The 21,306-nt window shown below is 37.1% G+C and overlaps 1 protein-coding gene across 1 annotated transcript in view; it reads left to right on the top strand.

Moving 5' to 3' along the window:
* Positions 1-21,306, top strand: part of hpse2 (heparanase 2) — a 51,248-nt gene that overhangs the window by 23,185 nt on the left and 6,757 nt on the right. The window contains exons 4-9 of the mRNA XM_085182159.1: positions 4,907-5,080; positions 6,070-6,241; positions 11,558-11,605; positions 17,680-17,773; positions 18,594-18,700; positions 18,848-18,962. Of these exons, the coding sequence (XP_085038285.1) occupies positions 4,907-5,080; positions 6,070-6,241; positions 11,558-11,605; positions 17,680-17,773; positions 18,594-18,700; positions 18,848-18,962 (710 nt within the window). The remainder of the gene's footprint in view (positions 1-4,906; positions 5,081-6,069; positions 6,242-11,557; positions 11,606-17,679; positions 17,774-18,593; positions 18,701-18,847; positions 18,963-21,306) is intronic.

Genomic DNA, 21,306 nt, shown 5'->3' with positions numbered 1-21,306 from the left:
AACTTGACTGCAACATGTGCATCTTCAGATATGGAAAACATATTGTGTCCATAAACAGGAAAAAAGACTCACAATTAATTTCTCTAAACAGCCTTCTACCCTGTCTGCACATGTCTCTTGAGGATTCGGTTTTGATTTGGCTTTTAAAGCAAGCCAGAACCCAGCTGCAGTCTTTTTGTCTGTGAGCGGTCCAGGTATTACTCATGTTGTGGGGACCTAGGTCTGTTTACACAGTCAAATTATGCAGACATGTCATCCTAATGAGCACAAAAGCCAAGTCCTATGACATAAATCACAACATTTTAAAGGTGAAGGCGTGTATTAAGAATAGGGTATGGTTACATTTTGGGTTTGAAATTTGTGTGTGTGAATGTGTGTGTGCACATACCCACTCCAGACTGATTTCCATTCAACTAGTAGTTGTAAATTGTGTTGGCAACTTTGTTTCGGTATTGAGTGAAATATCTAATGAAAACAGAAAACTAATTTCTGCTGTGCTTGGTATTTTTGTCTCCCAAGGCATAAATGGTGGAGAATGCATGGATATACTCTCTGTTTTTGATGCTCAAAGCAAGAAATGTTTTCATAAATCACTGAAACTAAATTCCAAAAGATCCCTCACATTTTAGGCAGGAAAGGCTACTTGTTCTGTCTGCATATCTGTAGCCTGCATTCACTTTCCTCCCAGTACACAAAAACATATGTTGCAGAGTAGTCTGGAATGGTTGCAATGTTTTTGTGTAATGTATACTCTCAGTTAAATGTGGTTGTTCACTGATAATAAAAATATAGTGTTAATATAGTATCTCTGTGACTTAAAAGAAATCCTGATGGTGCTTTATGTTTTAAGTTCAAATTTTAGGTTTTTATATTTATGCCGTCCCTTGCTTTTTTAAGCTCTGTTGTGTGATCCTCGTCTCAATCTGTTTTTCATAACCTACATAAGTAAAGCTGATTTTAAGCAAAAGCCACTTTTTCTTATAACAAGTAAGAATGCTGTGATTTCCTTGTTTTAGTGAGGCTGTGTGAAATAACAAAGGCGAATCTAGCAGCTTAAAAGTGAAACAAATCCAAGCTGCAGCTGTAATAGCAACAACTTTCATGTAAAAATACACCTGTCCTGTCAGCTACAGTAACCTAGTGAAAGCACAGCGCTGGAAAAGAGTGGGATTTCATTGGAAACTTTAAATGGGTGTCTGCTTCATGTGGGTGGTATGTAAACCAGTAAACACTGTTTGTGTGAGTGCATAGAGGCCTGGTGCACATAGACATATGTGTACCTCAGTGTTTGAAGGAATATGCAGAACTGCAGAAATGAGGCATATCGCTGACTGATGCTGCCGGCCGCTCTGCTTCACAGAGCCAGCTTTTCTATCAGATAGACAGCTTGACAATATCCAGACTCCACTCTTTCCGCTACACACAAACACACAAAGGCACGCCAGCAGAATCACACATATAAGCAAATGCACACCCATGCACACACAGCTTTCTGGGGTTTGTTCTGCTTGTTTCTGGCTGGACTGTTTGTAAGATAAAAGAGAAGATTGTAGCTGAGTGAGTACAGTAAAGTCTGACCTCTTAGACAGGCTTTCATTGTTTTGCGTGTAATTGAGAATTTTGAGACCTGTTTTAAACCACATTACAATGTAAGACCTGTTTCTGAAGGATTTAGTTTGCTTAAAAACTGAAAGCTGAATAATGATAAGTGCTTCAGAGATATTATAAAATGTAATTGGGATAAACAGAAAAGACAATTTAATGTTGGCTTTATTGATTATCTGTGTCTAAGTTTGTGAGTGATTATCCAGAAATAGTAAGTTCTGGTATTCCCTTCAGAATTCCAACCACAGTATGTCTCTGGAGTTCATTGAATCCTGGAGCATTTGTGCTCTAGCATTACACAGATGTGATGGTGAGCTATAACAGATGAAATAGATTAATTTACAGTGGCTTAATTTTGTCTGACCAAGATCACTGACTTGTATCTTAAAGGCTTTTTAGTGTCTGCATAGCTTTATGTATGGGGGTCAAGTTTGCCCCAGTAAGTTGCAGATTTTCTGACATCAGGATAGCAAATATACCCATTTCTGCTTGTAAGGAAACACATAATATCCACCTCCTAGATGATAAGCAAGAGCTTTGCTATGCTGGGCTATGCTGTAATGTATGTTCTTTACAAGCTGCTGTCAGTGTAAAAAAGAGACTCCAACAAGTGCTCACCAATGGGCTAACAGGGGATTGCTTTTATTTTAAAAAGGAGACCTTATCAACAGAATTTTATATATATATATTTTACCCATAATCGGACACACAAAATGGGTCTAGGTCAGCCTTAAGTTCAACTCTTCTTTACAATAAGTATAAATACAGTGCTAAGACTGCTAGAGCTGCAGCTAATCATTTCGATTACTAGTTATTTAACCAAAACCAAAAATATGTCCAAAAATTATGATAATGACAGAGGTCATACCTTTGCAGGTACCAAGTTGATTTCTTCAGATATTTGGGGGGGGGGGGGGGGGGGGGGTGATGTTTATTTTCCCTGTTTATTTAACTTACAGGAGAAATGACAGATTCTTTCATTTGATGAGCTGGAACCATAGTATGCATATAAATGAATATGCATTTATAAAGTCTGTATAATAGATCCGTTAGATGAGTATGCTGTCAAACATGCAATTATTTATCTAATAGTCTAGGTGAAAAGCAAAATTTATTTTTAAAATTATTGAGTGCAAAATATCTTTTAGCACCTTCAACTTATACGACAACAGTCATGTGTGTTCATAAGCTTAAGATCTAGACTCGGTATAAAAATTTAGCAGTAACCAGGCTGACATGCACACATAGACTCTTATTTTACACACTGCTCTTAGATCAGCCAGCAGAGAAACAGTATTTTTAGTAGCTTGATACATCTCATGATGCTTTTATGATGTGTTTGCAGGCCTGCTAGCTGTGTCTTGCAGTAAGGCTGGTTGCCTTCTGCTCAGATATCAGGTGAGGAAAGGCCTGGAATCACTCATCTTGACAGCCACATCTGGCCCTACTTTCTCTGTCCAGTTGCCCTCAACTCTGCTGCTGCAAACAGACGCCACTCTGATTCCAACCACAAAGGGAAGAAGTTACAATAATAGCAGTTATGATAATAACATTATTGATAGTTATTAATGAGACGGAGAACGGGGAGTTTACCCAGGAGATATACACTCCCCAAAAGAGCTTTGTGGAATAAAGCTATTGTTGCTGCAAACATTTTTTGCTTTTCAGGCTTTGTCCTGCTATTAGCAGAGAGCAGATTAATGCCAGGTGCAACAAGCAATCTTTCTGTTCTCTCTATTTGCTCTTTGGATTATACATAGCCAGTGCTCTACTAGAAATAAAGGGTTGGAGTAAATGCTGAATACACAAACACATTTGAATTCAGATATAACTTAAAAAGCATTACTCACTATTTAAATGTGTCCTCTGTTGAAGCTAGTTGTATCCATTTTTAAATACTATGCCTTTTATTGGCATGACACGTATCCAAACCTTTTATATGCACGCGAGTCTGCTCTGCATTTGTCTTCATTCCACTTTGGACAAAGCTATGATTTGGCAAACTCAGGTGGTGCCAAATCCAGAGCTGAGAGCAAATTCTAGCAGGAACCAGACCTGCACAGTCTTCATCTGGTTCCTGTTGAACCTAGGAAGTAAGGGTTAGAGTTCAGGGTAATATTGACATTAATGGAATGAATCCAAACAGATTAAATTTCAAAACAAGAGCCTAAGGTATCCAGGAGCAGCCTACAGTCACACATTAAAATATAAACAAACACTTTTGGCACTCTCACTGTATGCCAACATCTGCAGTTGGCCTTATCCTCTTCTGCATAGGGAGAATAATGTGTTCTGATGGAGACAGCAGACATAAACATGAGTGAGCAGTCAGCTGCAGAACAGAACAATCCTGTGCCTAATGCTTTGAGGAGCGCATCACCACAGGAGTCCATGATGGGAAAATCAGTCTGTCTGCATTCTCACTGAATGTTGCTGAAGGAAGAAACTCTGCTGTCATGTGTAAAAATGAACACACAAAATTCAGAACTGGTTGCAGAATACATTCCAAGTATATCCTGCACCACGTGCAGTCAGTTTATTCAAGTACATCTTACAGTGTACTTACACAGTATGGCTAAGGAATGTTGTCCTCTTTGGTTGTTTGAATGGTTTAGTTTGAAAGCTGAAGTGGTGGAAGCAACTTTGTACACAGTTAATCACAACAATGTTACCTACGCCACAGACAAGATAAACATTCCTCAAAGCTGGGCTCTATTTCTGGTTGATTTACTTCTATTTTCACTATGCGAATAAACTGATCAGTTGATCCACAAAGAACTGAGCAGATCCAGCTTAGATATTGTTCAGTAGCTAATGTAAAAACAATTAATTATTGGAATTCTCATTTTGGATTTGTTTTTATCATAACTGATTAATTATCTTAAGTTTTTAAGCAGGTTTCATAGTACTCACAGTGTAAATACAGTAGTATACACGTGACACAAACCTATACTGCTTCAATTTTGTTTTCCTCCAAGTCTGAAGTTATGTTTTGATAAAGTTGACTTTAAAATAAGTATAATAATAGTGCATAATGTTACATAATGTCAACACCTTTCCATCTTCTTCTTTTTTTTAATGAAAAGAAAATGTAGCCGGTTGCAAACATACATAGTTGTGGTGCAGAAAGCACCACAGATATGGTTTAAGGGCTACTGTATACATAAACATATAGAAACAGAGGGCATGTGAATCAGGGAATCCATGAGTTACACATGTTTTCTATCATGTTCATGTGGTCATATTATTCCAGACACGTAAAAAGAATCAAAGTTACAACTGCTTTGTGGGTTTTTCCCAGCCAGGTCTTTAGACAAACTGTACAACTTTGCCGACTGTGCTGGCCTGCACCTGATCCTGGGGCTCAACGCACTACACAGAAATCCAGACAACTCCTGGAACACCTCCTCCACCCTCAGCCTCCTGAAGTACAGTGCTGGCAAGAAATACAACATCTCCTGGGAGCTGGGCAATGGTCAGTACAGCAACATACTTCAAACTGTCTACTAAAACACATGACTTACAATCATATCTACAGTTTTTATACTATTTAAAATATTTAGAGGAGTAAAAGGAAAAGAAAGTGTTTTAAAGGTAACACCCAGTATAGTTTTTATTGTCAAAATCATATCATTATTCTCTCTGGTTGAGTGCAGTAAATAAAATTCGAAGCATAAACTAAATGCAGTATAACAGTTCATGCTTGTATTGTCACTTGTAATACAAATTTGTTACAGAACTAAAGTAAACTGTTGCAGATTTAATGAAGGATTTTTAAGTTCAGTAGCAGTTAAAGGGTTAACCCAAGGGTTCGCATAGGGGTAAACTATTTTTTTCTTTTTTGAATTTTCTGAAAATCTAAAAAATACCCTCACATTAAAAACTTATTATCACCCTTTTTTCAGCCTAAGCCTAAGAGTAGCAGCATATATCTAATAACTTTATATGTGACTGCAACAAAAGAAATAATTTCAAGTAAACTGCTGAGGTAGCACAAGATGTAGAGGACATTTATATGATGAATTAAAGGTTATCTTTTAAAATGTGCAGTTAATCATTTCATAGTTCTCATAAACAGCATATCAACATACACTAATAAAGCAGACATGTTAGCAGCCTATGTTTTTAGGATGAAACAGCCTGGTACAGAAAAATCTTCAGTGAAGTTGTTAATCAACAATGAGTCTGCTAAAGTTTAGTCTTTCTCCTTTTGTAAAAATCCTTCACTCTCTTTGGCTTACTGATTCTGCAAGGCCACCCTGTGTGCTTTGGCTATTCCCTTGAAGCAATGTCCATCTGTCTGTATTACTGTGAATTGGCCAATTATCCTTTTTTTTTCTACTGGCTGTTGGATATTCTAAGAGCAGGATCAGACTACAACAACAACATCATTCTTTGTCATCTTCCTGATGCTGCTTGTATAAACTCTTATCTTCCTCAGTCTACTGCATCTTCTCTTTCCAGAGCCCAATGCGTACCGCAGCATGGTGGGTCGTGCAGTCAACAGCACCCAGTTGGCTCAGGACTACACCAAACTACGTACCCTGCTGCAGTCTGTGCGCTTCTACCACCGAGCTCACCTCTTTGGCCCCAACGCAGGACGACCCCGGAAGAACGCCATTCTGCTGCTGGATGGGTGAGTCACCAAGTAAAACAGGGATTGGCCAGGATTCCACTCCTTCTTAGGCTGTCCTGCTGGAAAAGAAAGGGGGAAGGTAGCGGAAAGTATGCTGCAGTAGTTTATGCATTAAACACAGTAAAACTCAGTAAAAGTTTTACACACGCACGCACACACACACACACACACACACGGACACTCTGTAGTTGTATTCAGTGTTTATGGATTCCCACTCTGCAGGTTTTAGGGTCTCAGCTTCAGTTATACCATGTCAGCATAAATAAAGTGTCATCTGATTGATAACGTGATGGCGCAACGTCCCACCTGCTTGTCTCACCCAGAAGCTGCAGCAGCTTTGGATTGACTCTGGTCGCTTATCTAACCGCCCTCTTTCAACTGCAGCCTGTCCTCTGCAAAGGTTGCATTGTTACACTTGGTAGCCAAACCTTTACAACAAAAGACTAACCAAGACATTGTCACAGTGTCATTGTGTAGTATTATTCACCAGCATTTGATACAGTTTACTATAATCTTTGGAAAACAAAAAAAGGTTTTCAGACATACTTTCTTTAGCTGGCCAAAATTTTATTCAAGTTGACTGAAAGCAAGATTAAATTGTTCGGACTCTGTTTCACTGAAAATTACCGTGTTGTTTTTGGACAAGTTGTGTTGTAGCCACACAATATTGTAGCTCCACAGTTTATCTATCTTGCTTTCACAAGCTGTAATTATCTGGCAGATGAAAATCAGAACATTAACAATTCAGGGGCAACGTAAGATCATGATGGGAATATGGAGCACAAAACGGAAAAGTAATACCTCCTTTAAGGCGCTGACTCATTTTGTATTGTCTTTATCAATTCATCAGTTCAATGAAGTCTGTCCAAGTATATTTTACAAAGTGTGGCTCACTGAAACAAACCCTTGAATTTAGGCAAAAGAAATATAATTTGTTGTTAGAAATTCAAAACTTCAATGACAAAAGATAAAAAAACAAACAAAAAAAAAAACACAAAACAAACCTCCCCATCTTGTTCTTCCACAAACCACTTTTCCACTGGCAGTGAGCATGTAATTGGCTGTCTTCAACTTAACCTAATCTTAATTCAAAATTAGTTTAAGGCTTGCAGTTGATCAAGTTGGTGATTTACAAAATGCACTTTGGATACAAATAGCAAATCAGTGCCATCAGAGAATAACACATTCTCCTCTTTTCACGAATGAATTGGAAACGTTTGTGCATAAGTTTAATTTGGATAATCTAATAGTGATTGTTAACCAAGACAAAACCTTTTTTAAAAGCGTAATTTGACCTTGCTGCATTACAAATAACGAACCCCAGTTTGCCTGTCACAGGTATGTAGGCTTCTTTGGGTATTACTGCAAGTCTTAGTTTGTTGAAATTCATTTTAGACAAGAAATTTATCCTTGGTTCTGTCAACCAAACAGCTGACAGTATTCCTCAAACAAAATCATTATTTCCAAAAAAGTAACGCCTTTGTGAGCTTTTCTGTCTGTTGAAATGGAAACAAACTTGACTAAAATGAATGCATCACTGGCCCAGTACAACAAACAAAGGGTGAAAGTCAAACATGGAGGTATATACACAACTCTGTCAGTGTTGGACAATACAAATAAAGTGTGACCTTATGGTGCAATGTTTGCTTTTTTCCACTGGATAAAAATAAATTAAAAATTAATTTTTGCCCTTTGTTTTTGACTTTATGAGCAGTATATAATAATTTGATTAATTGTTTTATATTAGCCTGACTAATACTGGAATTTTGGAACTGCATACACTATCCAACCAATAAATATATACATATAAAATGTATTTATTTTTTTTAGATTTTCCACTATGCTTTTTTGGCAATCCAGTTTGAAGTTTAGCACAAAGAAACCACATGACCATGGTTCTGTTGCAGACATTGAGAGAGAACTGTAAACCACAAGGTTGAAATTGCACTGGTGGAAACGAATGACACCATATGTACGTTACCTCAAGCAAAAAAGTAAAAAGCTTCGTTGTGGTGCAAAGGGGATAATATATTCATTATATATATATATATCTATGATAGGCCAAAATCACCCAAATAATAAAATTGTCAGACTCTATATTAAACACACAAAGGTGGTGTATAAAAAGCTAGTAATATATAGAAAAATGTTGTTATGATGTTGATAACTTGACAGATATTTTACATTCATGTTTTAAGATGTTATGTGGGGCCCTTATCAAGTCAATCTAAAGTTTAATTACTGTATTCAGACATTCAGTGTGCAATATTTATAAAGCACTTTAAAAACGACCACAGCAAATACAAAGTGCTGCACCCAAAAGTGAATAAATGCAGGACCGTTAAAAACAACTAGAATAGAATAAAAACACAAACAAGCTCCCATAATAAAACAAAGGCAAGTAAGATCAATGTGCAATGCCCGGTCGAAGGCCAGAGAGTATAAATGTGTTTTAAAATGGGCTGTGGAGGTGACTGTCTAAAGTGCACATGCATTTATTCCATAAACTGGGGGCAGCAATGGAGAACGCTTTGTTCCCTTTTAACTTCCACTTAGACTTTTGTATATGTAAAAGCAACTGGTCAGATACACACAGTCATAAACATGACAATGTTGGGAACATTTTGCAATGTCTGATAGATTTTGGTGAATAAATGCAGATGTTAGACGTGCTCCTGTGCAGCAACCATGAAAACTTAACATCTATTTTGTGTGGCTGAAAGGAAGCTATATTCTGCGGTCCACTAATCTGTCACAAGAGGTTTAGGAGATTTATTACAGAGCTAATAAGACAATTAGAAGTGATGGAGGTGGGATACATAGTTCTGGTTTTAATTTGTTGAATAAATGGGGTCAGCATGTCATTTAACCAAAATACCATCTATAAAGTAAATTGAATATGTTTATGTGTTAAAATGTTCTCACATGCACAAGTATATAAGCACATGTGTACTTAAATTCACAGGAACAGTTTAATGTCTCAATATATGTTAGCCTCTCGGCAGCCACACACATTTTGACAGGTAGTTGGAAGACTATGGAGAAAGAATAATTTGGTATGGATCTGTCTCCACTATGTACTTGAACTACTTACATCAGTGAAACCGTTAGGAGCTGCCTTTTATCTCACTGAGCACTGACAGTTCAGATTTAGTCAGAAGCAAAAAGGTGTATTTTTTTGCTCACATGTGTGTATGTGTACTGTAATAGTCAGACTGATTAATGAGCAGTGTTATCAGAACAAAGGGAGGACATAGAAGATGAGTAGTGAGAAGAGGAGGACGATTGAGAAGATGAAGAGTTGAGAGCCGGAGTACCCATGGGTCATGGGTGTCGCATTTAACGACACGACAATTCTTGTGTGTTTGACACTGTTACGAGGGGGTTGCTCATGTGTTTGACAGCCCAACTACTCTGCTGCTCTCAGGAAATAAGATTAATTAGATGCTGAGCAGCTCAAGAGTCCAAATATCTGAGCTGCACAGACTAAACAAGCCAGCCCAGTGAAAGTTGTGTTTCTGTGACATGATGTTTAGAGACGCACGTTTTGGCATGTCTGACAAGCTGTTACAGCCAAATATGGATCGCTTTGGGTCAGGTAGATAAGGAAACATACACAGATGCAAAGAGGGGACTCTGTGTTTGCACGGTGTTTGTGTACAGGATGAATCTGCTCTCAGATGATTTTCCTTTTATTAATAACAATTAAACTGAAAATTAACAAATCAAACCCTCAAGCTATAGAATCAGCAACTCTAATTAGTTAAAAAAATAATAATAAAACTAGTAGTTTGCAGATTTGCCATGATACATACATTTGTTTATTTTCAAATTCAATGTTAGACTGAATATGTTGTGAAAGGGTGTGCTTAGGTCTCATTTTAAGGGATTGAACAGAAATATTGCATTCACTTTTGAGAGGCTCAAAATATTTTCAAAGGGTTCAATTTAATTGTACTTCTTATTTAATTATTTTATTTTATTATATGTCTTATGGATTGGTGTAGCATATCTCTATACTTTATCTTTATATACTAAACACTTCTGGTGTTCATTCCATTTTGGACTTGGAGGCTGTTATTGTCTCTTCAAATGAGCAGAAATTGCAAATGAAAAACAAGTGGAACCAACCTTAAACAGTAAAAAAAAAAATAGTTAGAACTGACCTGCTCAACAATTTTGTTCATTTGGAGGATGGACTGCACTGTTGAGCTAGACAACATAGAAATTCATGGACACTATGGAAGATAAGTCGTAGATGATCACAGGATCCTTTCCATGGTTAAATAAAATCACTACAAAAATCTACCCTAATAAAAGACTTTTGACAAGACAAGTGAAAATAGAGGTGCTACACCAGCTCAGTCTTATGTAGGCAGATGTGACTAAGAGCTACATTTAATCTGAAGCATACTACATCTCTTGGGTGAAGGGTGAAGGCAGTGTAATGCATGGACAAGCATGACTTTCAGTGTAGTTTGCTGGTGATGTGACAAAAGCAGATGAATGATGTCAGAAGTATAAAGTATTGCAGTCTGTGTTTAGCCTCATTCCCAAAGGTAATTCTTTAGCACATCACAGTACAGATGGAGAGTTACCTAAATCTGTAAAAAGGTTTTGAAAGATCAGGAAGTGGAATATTCCACATTGGCTTTGTTATTGCATTTCACTTGCAGACAAAACCAGAGGTAGAAAGAGCCATGAAGGAACAGTAACTGAAGACAGCTGCAGCAAGGGTTTGGCAAAGCATCACAAAAATATATGGACCCAACAGTGACTGTCAAACTATGTAATTATGCTATGTAAGCTATATAACTATGAAAGAACTAATTTTTATAAGCCAAATCTAGACTGCTGCATACACATATTTTAAAATTACAGAAAATCTGCATAATACATACACACCATTTGCTGTCTTTTTAAGGAGCTCTCAGCTTTTCTTATATTTATAATTTGTCTTGATTGATTTTCAGAAATTTGCCTTTAATCCTGAAGTCTAATTAATTACCAATTGCTTACCTGCTAAAAGAATGAACACTGCAACACATTTTATGACAGTGGGCAAAGAGTTTTAGTGAATTATGGCTTTTGTCACCTAGATAGATTTTGTTTTCTTCTTGAGATAAAGTGAACGTGACATATGTGCACTTGAATTAAAAATATTTTTGTTAAATAAACTGAGCACTAACGGTTAAATGGGTAAAATGTTGTAATATTCATATAGCCATATTGTAATTGTGTAAGGAAGACATAGGTTGTCATATATTGAAGACAAAATATAACGAATCAGTTAATGACATTTGTGTTTTCTTTCAGGTTCATGAAGAATGCTGGCTCTGTTGTAGATGCAGTTACGTGGCAACAGTAGGTATTTTACCCTTTAATTTTTACCCTTTTTTATTATTTCATCTACAGAAAAACGCAGAATTAACCTACGTTCTTCTGAAAGAGAGTAATTCAAAACCATATATCTAACAGCACAGGCCACACTGTGTTTTTGTACCAATATTGCAAATTTGTCAGCGCAGTTACCAAGAGAGACTAATGCATATTCACCAAACTGTGTTTATCCTGCAAGTGGAACAACAGGAAAAGGAGACTAAGAGACAGTGTGTGTGTGTTAAATTAGTAACACCTGCCATTTGTCTGTTGCACATACTGTAGGAATGCATACAAATGTATCACTGGTTTGATCTTTTTCCCCAATGTTTTATCTGTATCTTTTTACACCCACATGTAAAATATGTACAAAAAGGCACATTGAGTGTAAACTAAGACAAACCCTTTGTGTCTGAGTGAGTGGTCATTAAGGTGAAGGTCAGGTCTAATTAGGAGAAATTAGATGAAACAGAAGGTGGAAGGGCTGTCAGTAAGGCTTGGAAAAACACCACCCACACTGTTAAAATCAAACCATATGCTCTGGCTCACTCCCTTTGTCAATTAGCCCGTTTTACACAAGAGGTCCAGATTCCAGTCTAACCAGGCTGCGTGACAGAAACTCTGACCTCTACAAAAGAAGCCAACCTAATAAAAGTAGAGACCACTCATTAACACGTCTACGACATAGGTTTTACTCTAGTGCAGCTGTCTCAAGTTGTTTTGAGTCAGACGTGCTTGGTAGGAAAAAAGCACTCGATTTAAACCTGTTTGGAAAGTGTTGTAAATTTGTTAGTATACGTCTGTCTGTGGCTTACAGTCGGAGGTGTCCAGTCGGCACTTGTGGTGATGAAACGTGTTGGTTATGACGTGACGTTTGTGTACCTCCAAATCTTGAAACAACGATATGTGGTTTGCATTATATTATGACATTTTCCCACAACATTGTAGTTTGACATTTGCAGCATCTTGTCTCAGTTAATGCTTATCCATGTTTGGATTCACCAGCAAGGCATGATCAGTATGTGTAGTTGTTCTCTATTAAACTCCCTGATTTTGTCTCTGTCTTCTCTGTATTCACATTTCTTTCTTCATCTTTCTTCAGTATTAAGTTTTCTTTCATTTTAGATGCCTGGATGTCTTTTTTTTTCTGTCAAGGTGCTTTAACCCTAAAAGCAGATATATATTTTATCCAAGGATTGTGATGATAAAACATCTCCATTAATACATTAGAGGTGAATAAAAATGAACTACACTGATTAAAAAAACCTATCCAAATGTCAGGACCTGTTTTGAGGGCCTAACATCCCACTTAGTGGTTCCTTTAACAAGTTTTGTGGATGTTGGGAAAAAATTTTTTTTAAATCAACCTGAAAATGGTGCTTTTTCCTCTCTTGGGCACTTTTAAAAGCACCTCTGTTTTTAGCCTGACAAGGCACATATAACTTTAGGTCAATTTTCGCGAATCATTACATTTTACAGCAAAGGCAGGTTTGAGCTACTGTAGGCTTAGTTTAGATTAGGAGTAGGTTAATATTACACTACTAGATGGTGCACACTAAGGTTAGGAATTTTGTGTTGAACTGTATCAACAAAAGTAATCTTTGAATTCAGGTGTTTTCAGTTCAATTGCCACAGGTGTATAAAACCAAGCCCTTAGGAAAGCAATCTGCCTTTACAAACATATTTAAAAAAATGCCTCATCCTAAAGAGCGCACTGAATTCCCCACCTTTGATACAAGTTAGTTTGTGAAGTCTCTTCCTCCTTTCCCTCCTACATTTTCTGCCATCAAGACTAAGTGGAATTATTGCAAAGTGGAAGCATTTAGGAACCACAGCAACTCAGCCATGAAGTGGCAGACCACGTAAAGTTATAGAGCAGGGTCATTGAGTGCTCATAGTGCATGAGTTCCTAACCTTCTCTGGTATTAACACCAGCACAACAATTTTGCATCATGAACTTCATGGCATAGGTTTATGTGGCCATGCAGCTCATGTAGGTGTAAAGTGTAGGTGGCCCAGTGCTTTTGTCTATATAGTGTTTTGTAAAGTGGATGTTTCATGATGTATAGTTTGTATGTTTTTCTATGTCTGTATGTGCATCTGTGAGATAGTGGAAAGAGCTTGTTGACCTGTTAACTCAAGTATTGCTAACTTAATTTTACCTCTTGTCAGTGTGTAGTGGGGGGACAGTAATGTATGTGCACTTAATAAAACAGGGAGTAAAGAATAGGCTTCACACTGAGCTCACACTAAACTAAAATAAGACATATAAATGATCTCAATAAATATATTGTTTTAAAACAAATTACATTTAAATTAACAATAACACTGACATCTATCCTGAAATTAACAGAACAGATTTTTGGGGGAATTCCTGTTGATTGGTTTTTAAGGTAACTGTGATCTATCAGTATTTCAGTCTAAATATGACTTACATTATATCGATAGGTTTTTATAGATTTCAGTGAAACATTTATACTCCTGAGAAGATGGATGTTAATGCCAATTCCCTGACTTATCCTCAAGCCATGCCATGTGGTTGACATTTGTGGTTTTCGACAAACTTGAATCACTTTGCTACACCAAGGCTCTCTAGCCTTTTGTATAGTGAACTGCCTTACCAACAGGGGCTGCTTCTTGGTGAGAGATTTAAATTAGTTTAAAGTGTGTGAGGACATGGTGCCAGGTCTAAATATGACCAAGAAAAGTCAACAAGACAGATTTACAATTTTTGAAGTTGCTGTTTAGTTGCCCCTGAGCAAAGCACATCTGAGACTAATTGCTCCAGTGGTGTGGACATCTGGGTGTGAAGCAAACAAGCAAGCTCCCTCAGTTAAATGCTCTAATAATGAAAGGCGCACTTTGACAAACCTCTCTTTTCAAATGAGCCCTTCTTGATTTAATCATTGTGGCCTTAAAGTGCATTAGAAACATTTTTTTTCAAATATGTGTGTTAGTTAGTTTCACTATTTCAGCAGTGCTGCTTTTTACAAGCCAGGCTAACATGTTATAGCCAGAGGTTTCTTGTTTCCTGTCAGAATGGCAGTGGTACCAGTTCCTGCCCTCTGAGTATCTTATTTATAGCTTATGTCAAGGGGGGAAAAAAGATGTTAAAGGTGAAAATCACAAAGGGGCTGTAAATTTACTTGTGAAATCCTAAGGGACGCTACATATTCTTCAGCCGTTACGTAATTATGATTGATCTAATGATAACCTGATGGTCCACATTCAAGGAACACATCCTTTTCTTATTTTGCTACCCCTCTGCTTACTCCCAAAATCTCTTGCTACACCAGATGGACAATTTTTGGTGCCTCACATGCAGTTATTAAAAGTAAGTTGTTCTACATTGTTTATAGTTTAGGGCTTTTAAAAAAACATTAGCAAAAAATTCCACGAGTGCAAAAATTAGTAACAGTCTTCTAAAAGTATCTTCTGTGATCATTTCAAATCAAAACCATTTATCTAAAAAATAAATAAATAAATGTACCACTTCAGCTAAATAGTTTTCAAACTGTGGTATTGATGCAGTTGCACCTCAGATGCAGATGCTTCTGTCCATCCTTGTCTGAACTGATTACATCTGTGTCTCTAGGCTGTGCCATATTTTGGTGTTAGTGGAGTGCTAGATACTTTTGTAAGTGAGCTGTATTTGATGTGGTGCTGGCACTTGGAGAGAGCGGTGTAAAACAAGCTGACCAAGTAGATCTTTGTCTAAAAACATTCAGTTCCTGTGTTGTAGATTTTTTGCATTTTAGTGAATTTTGGAATGTTTAGCCCAAAGTAGCATGCCAAACGTTGAATGAACAAAGGAAAATTTTGTGGTTTTGTTTGAGGAGCTTGGACCTGAATACTAATTCTAAGTTTTTGGTCAAAATACTTGAGCATTGTTTGCATAATTTGTTTTTTCTTTGTGTGTGTGTGCGTGTGCGTGCGTGTGTGTGTGTGTGTGTGTGTGTGTGTGTGTGTGTGTGTGTGTGTGTGTGTTCCTGCACTAATGAACCACCAAGTTGAGTGTTTATCTTAAAGGCTAGTGTTCCTTTTTTTACTGGATGCTTGTATATACTCTAAGCAAAATTAACCCTAATGGTAATTTGTAGTGTAAGATGTAGATAGAATTTGTGCTGTCTTATTCTGTTTCCATATATGAACTGGAATTTCTTCCCTTAGATCTAGACTGAAGAATTATTGTAAGCTCTCAGAAAAGATGACAGGATAGCCAAATAATTTGTGTAAGGCTATGACTTAATCCGTGCATTGTTTACAGTTTGAGGCCAGGAGCTTGGGACTTCTCCAGTGCTATGAGGAAAATTTCAACAAGGTTAAGCTCAGATTGCAACACTGCTTCACCCCACATAAACTAAATTCAGCTCTGTTCTCAGCAGTTTTGTTGGCACATCTGTCATTTCTGTAGACCTTTCCAAAAAGGTTCAGTAGAGGTTCTAACATAGTTTTTGAATTTATGAGCCCTTAGTTGTTATGATTATATGGTCTAATACTCTACTTTCATAGTATTTACAGTACCATTCTTACTTACGTTGTCCCCATTTATTTTGAAATTTTGATTAAGACATATACTAACTAGCATTCTCCAAGAGACCTAAGTGTGTCTATTAAAAATTGATTGAGGAGAAGAAAAAAACATAATATATTGCATAAAATATTTTTCCTTCCATCTTTCTGGAAATTTGGCTATATCTTATAACATGTGCTGCTTTTAAAAATTTAGAAAAGGACATATTTGCATTATTCCACCTGCTATGCATGCTTTGTTTTCTGATGTTTGTGCAAAGGATGATAGTTAATGACATCACTGGACTTAATAGTTGTAATTTCTTTTCACCATTATACCATTGATCACCCTGAATATTTTCATTTTTAATTTATAACAATACCCAGAGGATAGCATTTAAGAGGTGAACACTTGCAGCTGTCTTTTAAAAATAAATCATAACTATTTACTGAAGCAGTTGGCCGGATAATGAAACACTCAAGCTAAATGTGGAAATTTTTAATATATAGGACTCTGGGATACTTTTGACAATATAACGGAGCAAGGCAGTTCTTTGTTCATAGAAATGCTGTTTCTGAAATAACTAGACCTTGGAGAGCCAATCACAGTGTACTGACTAATTAATTGATTGATTGAGTGTACAACTGTTGTCTCCCCCCTCTGGCAGGGAGAGTAAATACACAAACATGATCAAGGTAGTTTTATGATACACATCTCCCAATAAGGAAAAGCCAGACCTTACAGAAGCTGTGCCAGGAGGAGGCTGTAGCCTTCTTTGTCATAACAATTACTGTTGTCTTAAGCTTTCTAGTTAACTGGTCATTACTGGTTGATATAAAATGCATTCCTAATGTCATGCATCTTGCCACAGGCACCAGATTAAAAACTCTAGGACAACAACAAAATACAAGGAAGTTTGCCTGCCACAGATTGGTTTAGTGTTAAGTTGTTTGGAAACAGTTGAATGTAACAGACATATTTACGTGTTCACCGCTCTAACTTTGCAACTCACTCATCAAATAAAATAGTGGGGGGAAAAGCCTTTTTATGGCACCTGAATATGCACTAGACAGTGTAGCTATTATCACTGACTTTCCCTCGTTTAGAGAGTATGTTGGAGGGGATTTCTGTTTTCCCACAGGGTTTTGTTCAGCAGGACTTTGGCTCTAATAAATAAATTCTTCTCTTCATGCTGCCTAAACACATTCATTTTCTCTCATGTCTTTTTGTTTTTTATCCTTTTCTCACACACATGCAGATTGATGTCTTTATTATTCAGTCTGTCTGAAATGTCCATGCTTCCAAGCCATCCATTATGCAATCTCAGTAAAATTGGATTATCACTGCACTGAAATATAATTGAGTATGTCAGTGTCTGTTTATCAAAACTGCTGTAAAACAGTTTACAGTTTAAAGTTCATCGTTGCAAGGTTAGACTGAACATAAGCAGATGGATGGATGGATAGATGGATATCAAATCAAGGATATCAAATTTATGTAAATTTGCATATATTTTCACGTTATTTGTCTTGCATTTTCATTACAGTTATTACATGGATGGCAGAATAAACAAAGCAGAGGACTTCCTAAAAACTCGCCTTTTGGACACACTTGCAGAGCAGATCAGTAAAGTGACCAAGGTACTTAAGTTTTATTTAAACTTTGACTATAAATAATCCCAGTCATATGCATATATATTGTATGCTTGATAAAATGGGGGTGGCCTGTAATGACTCCTTAAACTCTGGAGTTCTATACCTGTAGTGTAAATACAAACTATATGACCAGACATATATTTGCATTTCTAATGAGTTTGCAAAATTCTGGATCATCCAGTCCTGAGATAGTTTGGGGCGGGGTTGCTGAAGAAGCCACATGTGCAAACCACAAAAGTAAGCCCTGAGGGTAAGATGGTTATGGCTGCCAATTCGTAATATTATCAAAATAGGTGAGTTGAAAGATGATCAGGGAAAATAAGCAATCACTACCAAGAAATAAAACTTAAAACAGGCAAAAGGAGTGGGATTCCTCTGTGTACCACCACTCAAACAATAAGGTCAGGTTTATGTCTTTCTGATTTGTTATTATTATTATTATATTTATCATTGTTCTCTTTGTATTGCTAGAAGTATTTTGTTGCAAACTCTTACGACGTCTCACTCGTTTACAGAGACAGTAAAATGCAGTCATTTAGCATAACAAAACAAAGAAGGTTCCTCTTCATCATTAAAGTTTATAAAGTTAAGAATTTAGGATTGTAATGCTCCTCAGATGGACTAGGGATGCGGCTTATCCCACCTCTTGTTCAATGTTAGCTGGGATAATCTCCAGCCGAGCCCAACCGTGAGTTGGATGGATGGTCCCCAGATAATTTTAGATGGAAAAGGTTGCAATGATTCTTAAGCCTAAAATGTGAAATCCAAATTTGTTGATAATTTTCTTTTCAATGACTCATCGCAGGTTGTGAACACACATACTCCAGGTAAGAAGGTGTGGCTTGGTGGACTTGGGCCAGCATGGGCAAGCGGCATCAGCAATCTCTCTGACACGTATGCTGCTGGCTTTCTGTAAGTATTGTTATCATCATACTACCTTTGCTTAAAACATTGGAAGCCACAATTAAAAAAATATTTCATATTTTCTAGTTAAAAGTATTTATTCCTAATAAAATATTGACTATTTCTCATGTATCACATATTTTTCACATATTGCAGGTGGATGAACACACTGGGTATGGCTGCACTGAATGGCATTGATGTTGTGTTGCGTCACTCATTCTTTGACTATGGATACACACATCTTGTGGACCAGAATTTTAACCCTCTACCTGTAAGTCTCTTTATTTTATTTCAAAAAATATTAAAATGTCTGTTCACTTTCTTAGTGCTGCAATCAAAATGGCCAAGATCTGACCAGACAACTATGCAAGAGTTTTCCCTTATTAGACTTGGTGCGTTGATGGCACCTCTTGCTCTTTCCCGTGGGAGCTATTAGCTGAGATGAAAGGTGTTTAGTGGTGATGAGTAGTTAGACGCGGGGGCAAAATGCCATGTAACCTTAGCCCTTTATCAGTAGCACAGGACAGTGTCACTGCTCCCCTCAACCCCCATCATAACTTTGTGCTTCTCTGTGTGGGACAGTCTGCCGGTGAGAGATCTGCAACCTGAGAATCTGATGCACAGGCATGTTAGTCAAATAGCCTGCAAACCTATGTGGAATGAGACTGCCCAATGCCAAGTTCCCCAGTGGTTTGGTCTAAAGAACAAAAACGTATTATTGTTTCATTGTTAGTCACTTGGTTGTGCATTATTAGAATATGAGGGGGGAATTATATTAACACGTGTAAGAGGTATACCTCTGCAGTCACGATGTTTGTTTCTTATTAAACCCTCTAATTAAATTCTTGTGCTTTGTGCTTTGTAGCATTGTCTCGCTTTTTAGCTAATTTCATTTTGTTAAAAAAAATTCTGAAATGTCAAGAAGTGATAAAATGCTACCACATGCCAAGTTCATAAAAAAGATTTATTCAGTTAATAAAAAATATAAAGCAGAGGCAGTGTAGGGTGAGAAGATTATATTAATGACAGTAAATCATTCTTACAACAATAAAGGAAAAAATGATGGAGTCATGGCATTTATCAAACATTTGTTATTATTTAGGACTTATATTCTTTTTCTTTTCATTTTGCTTTACTTAGAAATAGGTAGTCTAATGTGTACTGGCAGCTCCAAAATACATTATTAGCTGCTAATGTTATTGGGCTCATGAACTAATTACATCTGCAAAACATTTTTCAGAAATGTCCTCATTAGATCTCACTAGCGGGCATGCACTTACTTTAACCTCACTTCACCTATAAGATATTAAACAATAAAGATGGCTTCATTTTTTCCTCCCTCTTTGTCTCCATTATTTTTCTGGGAATGGGGATCTCCCGCTAAGATCACAATGCTTTTAACATGGCTGGATGTCTGAAGGCTGCACCAGCCTACCCGCTGAGAGAATTCACTGCAGCGCCAACCTGTCCACTGCATGGGAAATTTATGACCTGGCCCCATCCCCTATAGGATGACTCCACCATTGGTAGAATCTAGTGAAAGCCCCCAGCTCACTGAATGGCTCAACTGCTTCATCTTTTTTCCGCACTTTTCTCCCCTCCCCTTCCTACTTTTTTTTTTTTTTAAAGAATACTCTTCTTTCCCAATCATGCTTCTCTTTCCTGTTTTGTGTTGTTTTGACTCCACATGTGTCAGCCATCCCCTTCAGAAGTGAGTAGTAAACGCCTAAATTAAAGAGATGGCTGATTTTGTCTGAGATCCATTCTTTAAACAGAACTCTGTCTGACTGGCAGTAAGTAAGGAGATTTTTGCTCACAGTTAAAGAAGAAAGAATTTTTATTTCTTACATCAAAAGCAGGTTGATGATGCAGTGGGCTAAATCTAATTTGTTCGTATTAGCTAACCATAAAGGTTTAATTGTTATCATCCTTTGTTACCTCTGAACAGCTGAAGTTTGTTTGGTGTCTGGTGTTTTTATTTTATTTATATTGGCATGTTACCAGTTCTTTAAGTAATGGTTGTTCCAGCAGTTGATGTTTGTCTGTATATCTATCCAATGGGGGAAAGTAAGGTGCAAAAAAACAAAATTAAATTTAAAAAAGACACGGAAAAAGGTGAAAAAAGACGATGGCGAGCAATAGGATAAGAAAGAAACAGTTACACAGCTGGAGATCTAGGACCTCCACAGATATTTCTCTAAAATATTCCACATTAACAATCACTAATCATTGCTGTGCTCATTACAGCCACAGATTAAATTATATCGGTTTATTGATGTTTTTTTGTTACTTGTGTTTTTGAAATTTAAAAACAAAGCAACAAGTTTGGAATAAATTAAATCCAAGACTCGTCACTGCACTTTGTCTTATTCTTTGTGTAATAATCATGGATCATACATTCATTTATCCGTCCCTCTGGCCGTGGCCACCACTATACTGTTCTATACTGTGCTTTGCTTCTTCGATGCCTTGGCAGCAAATTAAGTTAAAGTCTGAGTGGAAAAAAGAAGCCCTTAAATGTTGCCATATGCAGGATTGCATGGGAACTTCCTGAGGAGCACATGTTGTTCTGGGTCTCTTGAAGAGGTGTTGAGTCCCTATAGTCTATAGAGTGG

This window comes from Neolamprologus multifasciatus, chromosome 13, assembly GCF_963576455.1.
Source record: "Neolamprologus multifasciatus chromosome 13, fNeoMul1.2, whole genome shotgun sequence".
In the NCBI taxonomy this organism is placed as follows: Eukaryota; Metazoa; Chordata; class Actinopteri; order Cichliformes; family Cichlidae; genus Neolamprologus; species Neolamprologus multifasciatus.
This window is presented reverse-complemented; position numbering and strand designations above follow the sequence as displayed.